The sequence below is a fragment of the Octopus bimaculoides genome, chromosome 2 (genome assembly GCF_001194135.2).
Source record: "Octopus bimaculoides isolate UCB-OBI-ISO-001 chromosome 2, ASM119413v2, whole genome shotgun sequence".
Classification (NCBI taxonomy): Eukaryota; Metazoa; Mollusca; class Cephalopoda; order Octopoda; family Octopodidae; genus Octopus; species Octopus bimaculoides.
Window position 1 is genome coordinate 130,240,834 of NC_068982.1, and position 6,319 is coordinate 130,247,152.

Here is a 6,319-nt window from a genome sequence, read left to right on the forward strand (position 1 = left end):
ATATATATAATAAATGCCAAAACGAATTTCTGTGTCAGTGTGTCACACTTTGACCCCCTCTCTCACTATTCAATGACACTTCTACTCCTCTTGCTGGGGTGAGAGTAACAGTAGGCATAGAGACGGGTGGTAGTAGATTGACAATTGAGATGGTATTAGGGTGATAGTAATAGTATGAGCACTAGTTGTGGTAAAGGTGGAGGCGACGGTGATGATGGTGGCGGTGGTAGCTGAGGCTATCTAGCATGACGGTGACAGTAAGGGATGTGAAAGACAGTGGTGATGATGGTGGAGAGGAAGGCGGTGAAGTCAAAGGTGTTGATGATGGTGGCGTCAGAAGTCTGAATGGTGTGTGTATAACAGCTGTGGTGGTTGAAAACAATCAACAGAGAGAGTGAGAGAGAGAGAGAAAGAGAGAGAGAGAAAGAGAGAGAGAGAGAGAGAGAGGTTAGACAGAAACAAAAAGTGTAATGACCCCCGAATGGGAAGACAAAAAATGTTGTTTATCATGAAGCTGTGCAATAAGTTCCAAGTCGACATAATATATCATTGTTTTGACGAAAATTGTTCATTGCTTGAAAGATATAGGTCAAGTTTAAAAAAATTTAATATATAGGCGTAGGAGTGGCTGTGTGGTAAGTAGCTTGCTTACCAACCACATGGTCCCGGGTTCAGTCCCACTGCGTGGCATCTTGGGCAAGTGTCTTCTACTATAGCTTCGGGCCGACCAAAGCCTTGTGAGTGGATTTGGTAGACGGAAACTGAAAGAAGCCTGTCGTATATATGTGTATATATATGTATGTCTGTGCATGTGTGTCTGTGTTTGTCCCCCCAGCATCGCTTGACAACCGATGGTGGTGTGTTTACGTCCCCGTAACTTAGCGTTTCGGCAAAAGAGACCGATAGAATAAGTACTAGGCATTCAAAGAATAAGTCCTGGGGTCGATTTACTCGACTAAAGGCGGTGCTCCAGCATGGCCACAGTCAAATGACTGAAACAAGTAAAAGAGTAAAAGAGTATGTACTCACTGCATGAAGTGTCATTATTGGGCTCAAGGCCCAATGAAGAGGTCTCCACAGGAGCTAGCTTAAAAGCCGCCCGACAGGGCGGCTTGTGTATGTAGGTATGTGTGTGTGTGTATATATATATAATACTACACACGTGTAGTAACAACGAGATTGACAACTGTCGAGGCCGCTTTTGGTTGCTTATCCAACACTCTGGCTTTTCCTTATACTTCATTTCATTTCATTTCATCTAGTTTCAGCTCATGAGCTGTGGCCATGCTGGGGCACCGCCATTTACTTGTATAATATTACAAAATAAATTGCAGACAAGATATCGTACAGACCTAATTTGCAAAGAACTTTTTTAGTTACCTTAAACATTTCTAGTTAGATTTCTTATCAAAATCAAATAAGTAGCATTTGCGAAACGTATTTGTTCTCAGCGGGTCATCTTCATGTAGGCAAAGAAAAAGGGTGGGGGGAGAGTAACTCCCTTAGATGCTTTGAAATCACGATTTCCTAACGACTTACCATCTATGACGATCAAAAGTTTTTATTTTTTTATTTTTGCAATGGGACATTTTTTTAAATATTTTACTTTAGAATTGACCTACTTCATGAACTGACACCATGCAATTAATAGCTAATTAAAATGTAACATTCTTAGTGACATTGAAATAAAGAATCACATAAAATAGCTTATCTGCTGTCATTGAAATAATTAATACATAGACGTATATTACTTGTGAGACAGAATTAAGTATGCATGGATCTGTTTGATTTAACCTATACAAGTGACGGGAGCGATGACGACTGATAAGCATGCGAAATGCTTAATAGTTGATAAATATTATTCACACTATTTTAGACATATAAATCACAACTGTATTAAGTGGATACTAATACCCGTATCGCAAAAAGTGATAGCATTTTAAAACAAATAAGTTCAAACTGCTATTCAATAAATGCTTCGATTTTACGTAAATTCCGAGACTCATTACAACAATCTCATATATTGCCAGATTAAGTTCTGACCAAAGTCTATTTACTAAAAGTGGTATATTTCGTCTAAAATCTATGTAACATGCATTCTATATATATATATATATATATATATATATATATATATATATATATATACATATATATATACTATAAATATCATGTTAGAATGTGCTACATATAAAAATGCAACAGTGATACATACACGTATCACAGTATACACATTTTATTCAAATATGTGTTCATATTTATTTCCAAAGTTAATATGGGTTCTGCATGTACTAAAATATACATGCTAGCAATAAATATGTGTAATATCCATATCAGACACTGCACATAATAATTGTACAGTGCATAATTTAAGTTTCTTCATTGAGTCTTTTTTTGTGAACATAGGTAAGTCCTGGATAAGTTTTACTGTATAAAACAGTTTCGTACTTAATAAAGATATTTTTATCATTACATTTTTTTAGTGTAGAATGCGTTGCCATTCAGGTTTCCTTGATCATCACTTCACTATAGGTACAACCTCAAATTATTCTTAATTAGAATACATATAACCATAAATACACCACGACGTTTTTACTCCAGCAGATAGAAATAATAAATGTCTACTTTCGATTGGGAAATAACTCATTACAGCATCTGACAAAATGCCTTATGTTTTTTGTCTGTTTGTTTGTTTCTGTGATTTGTATCGTATTTATATCCAATGTTAAGCTGAACAGTTTCTTTGAACTAAATCTTAGCATCACGAATTGAAAAAATAAGTGCGTTAGAAATATCTTTTTTTTACAAGATTCAGCTTTGTAGTATCCTAATCTTTATTCTTCTCAACCTGTTGATTGGTTGATTATAGATCACAATTGCGTTTCTAATGTTATTTTTGGATTACTAACTGAAGCTTACGGTTATTGGGTTGCAGATAGAGAGAAAATTTACTAATATTCAATTTAAGACAAAATGTGAAAGAAACTTTACAGCTAAGTTGTGATGTCAGAAGTCAGCTTCAGTTATATTTAGGGAAAGAACGAATTTGCAGAGATTATCTTCAAAACAGTAGATCATTTGTTTTTCACTACAACGCAAAAAGTTCCAGTCAGCTCCTTTTGAGACGCATTTAGTTAAGCGTTTGATTTGAGTGAAGCTTCATCTAAGATCAGTGTGTTGGCGTTCATTTTCGAGGACTTGGGAATTTGAGATTTATAACACTGTTTCCTTTTTAAATATTGTAAAGTGTTAAGCAGAATCGGCTGATCAGGAATTTACGTTGACTATACCGCACTGATTTGTCAGTGAGTATGCAATTGGCGGAGAAGGGTGAGGGAATCACGAACTGCAAGAATGGAAATTGCTTGCAGGCGAGATCAATGTGTTTAGCAATTATAATTTATGTCGTTATAACAAGTTTTGTTAACGCTTGGAGGACTCAACGTTTGAAATTCCTGAGTGTTATGAAAGCACACACTAAGAGAAAGAAAATTTGTGGAGGATGACCAATAGGTGTCCATTTGGGAAGAGTTGTTTGTGTGATTACCACTTGTATATGGGTGTCACTGTGACGTTTGGCTGAGTTGGTTGTAGCTGAGAATTTGTTGCTGATGCGTTCTGATCTCTCATGAGTCACAGAACAATGATATTTTGCTAGTTGCCCATACACAAAAATTTGGGTTTGATGTATCACTGTCGTCACGGAGAAAGATTGTCAATAATGTTTGATTATCCCTCAGTCAAGAGAATGGTTACGGGAGATGTATCACATGCTATTCATAAGACAAGTCACCGTTACATTAGTGAATGTTTGTAGGTGATATGTGAAAGTTAGGGTTTTAGACGGACAATCGAAGCAAACGGTAGCTGCAAAAGAAATCAAGGTCACGACTGGAAGAGATTTGTCATACATGGTGAGAATATAAGATGATATATATTCAGTGTTGCTACCATTTAACATTCGCGTGAGTCGAGTTTGCTTTCACCCTTTCAAGGGTGATAAAATAAGTACCAGCTGAGTATAGGGGTTGGTAATCGACTTACCCGCTTCCCCCAAAATTGCTGGCCTTGTGCCAAAATTTGAAACCAATATTAGTGAGTTATAAACATTGCAGATTTGTAGAGGAAAGAAATAAGTTTGCTGAGAGAGCATAACTATGTCAACATCGGAACTTAACATAGCACAACTGTTCTTATCTAAACAAGATAAATAATAAAAAAATTAGAGATAAAAAATAATAGAAATACTTACCCTGGCCGATGGAATTGTATTTGAGCATCTATGCTGGCAGTCAAAAACATCACTATACATAGAAATTGTAGAGCAGGTCGCTGTGTTAAAATTGAGCTCAACAAAGGGGTGAACATAATTAGAATACAGTAGTCTCTTCAATACTGAAATCCAGATATAAAATTAGGATTCCAGCTAGGTAGATAATTAATAAAGTTGTTTCGTACTCCTATGTTGTATCATGTAGAAGATCATTGACGGAAACTTGCGATTGATTTTATAAGTTGAGCTACATTGTAAAGCATTTGTGATATTTTGTTCTACATTCAAACCGATAAAGATAAGTTTAAAAAATAAAAGTGTTATAGCATATATAATCATAGAGAAACAATATATACGGCTTCTTTATCCATTTTAGTTGCCTGTATTTTACACATATCTTTTGTAGTTTCTTTTAATGGTTATTATTTCATTCGATTTCTTCTCAGCCTTACACAAAACAAAATCATCGACAAGCGTGTCATCTTTCATCGAATAAATGTTCAGTAAAGAATAACTATGGCCTCATTAGTTTGGTTTTACATATACTAATTATACTCCTTGATGCGTCCTTATCTTCTGCCGCTTCATCTCTTCTATTCCATTTATAAACTTTGGTATCGAAGAATTTCATAAGCTGCACGAATTTCCTCCATGTGTTCAGTTTAAACGTTTCTAACAGCCTCTAAACTCTTGCAATATGAAGCAGCTGTTTTAAGAACGGTAAAGTCCAAATATTATCAGAATTGAATGTAATTAGATATTTATTATTTCTGGTTTGTGTGTATAAGTCCCGAATCAAATTTCGAATCGTTCGTCGCTACGATTTCGATTTGTAACAGAATCACATCAACACATTAGCTAGTAAATGGTTAATGATAGATCTTCCAGTTAGTTGACAGATATTTGTGATATAATAAATAAATTGAAATCAGTGAGTTCAACACATTCACTAGCATGTAAGTAATCAACTTGACTTCACATTAAAAATCTACGAAGTAGTAGTTTTGATGCCTGATGTCTGAGATAAGTTGTATCGGTTTGTGACAGCAGGCATCTGACCAGCAAAGAGAGTCAGCAACGATGAGATCTGTGCATGATAGCGGGAAGGGTCGGAGAAAGGAATGGTGGGAGTGGGGAAAGCAATGATAAAAATAAAATATACATTACCGACCCCACTGTCAGCAGAGCACCTATGTCTTTGCTGATATCAAGCGTGTCTTGTTACAGGAATGCTATCTGTTTGTACTCGGGCATACGGAGTAACTTCGAATAAATTGCATTGGTGTATTACTGTAAACAAAAATTCCAACTCTAAAGTATGGATGCATGTACACATTTATTAATATTACATATGTATGTACGTGTGCACACAAGGCATGGCTGTATGGCTAAGTAGTTTGTTTCACGTCCTGGTGCTTCCAGGTTCAATCCCACTGCGCAGCATCTTGGACAAAACCAATGATTTCTGAGTGGTATTTGGCTTCCAGAGAGCCGTCGTATGCCGCTTATTATAATCACGGATAATATCAATCAATCAGATATTACTATCGAAATTAGTTGATATCAATGTATTTAAGGGAAATTTTAAATTATCCGTTCATTAGGAGGTAAGTGAACCGCCACATACAAAGAAACATTATTTGTGTAAGGTGAATGATGTGGTGGCGGTCGCAAGACTGTAATGGAAGTGAAGACACCGGTATGCTAACTATATGAGCATGGCTGGCAATATGTATGTATGTATGTATGTGTGTGTGTGTGTGCGTGTGCGCGTGCGTGCGTGCGTGCATGTATGTATGTATGTATGTCATTCAGTTTATTTCAAAATTTCTTGCCAATAGAGAAAGAACCGGTTTCTAATCTAGATCCAAGGCACCTTCATTGGAATTTCAACATCAACAGCAGGGTATTTTTGTTTGTTTGTATGTATGTGTTATGTATGTGTGCGTGTATGTATGTATGCATATATGTATGCAATATCACGTCTAATAAGATAAAGTAATAGAGATATACAATATATATATGTATGTGTGTGTGTGTTTGTGT

At 35.9% G+C, this 6,319-nt stretch overlaps 1 protein-coding gene across 3 annotated transcripts in view; it reads right to left on the minus strand.

The window, feature by feature from the left end:
* The window catches only part of LOC106875935 (epidermal growth factor-like protein 7), a 47,905-nt gene extending 42,457 nt beyond the window's left edge, over window positions 1-5,448 (minus strand). The window contains exon 1 of one of the 3 annotated variants that reach the window (XM_052965607.1): window positions 4,253-5,448. In XM_052965607.1, the coding sequence (XP_052821567.1) occupies window positions 4,253-4,368 (116 nt within the window). In that variant the 5' untranslated portion in view covers window positions 4,369-5,448. Of the gene's footprint in view, window positions 1-1,029; window positions 1,119-4,252 lie in introns of those variants that run through there. The other 2 variants (XM_014924253.2, XM_052965606.1) reach the window with 2 other exon arrangements.
* Window positions 5,449-6,319: the final 871 nt, after the last annotated feature.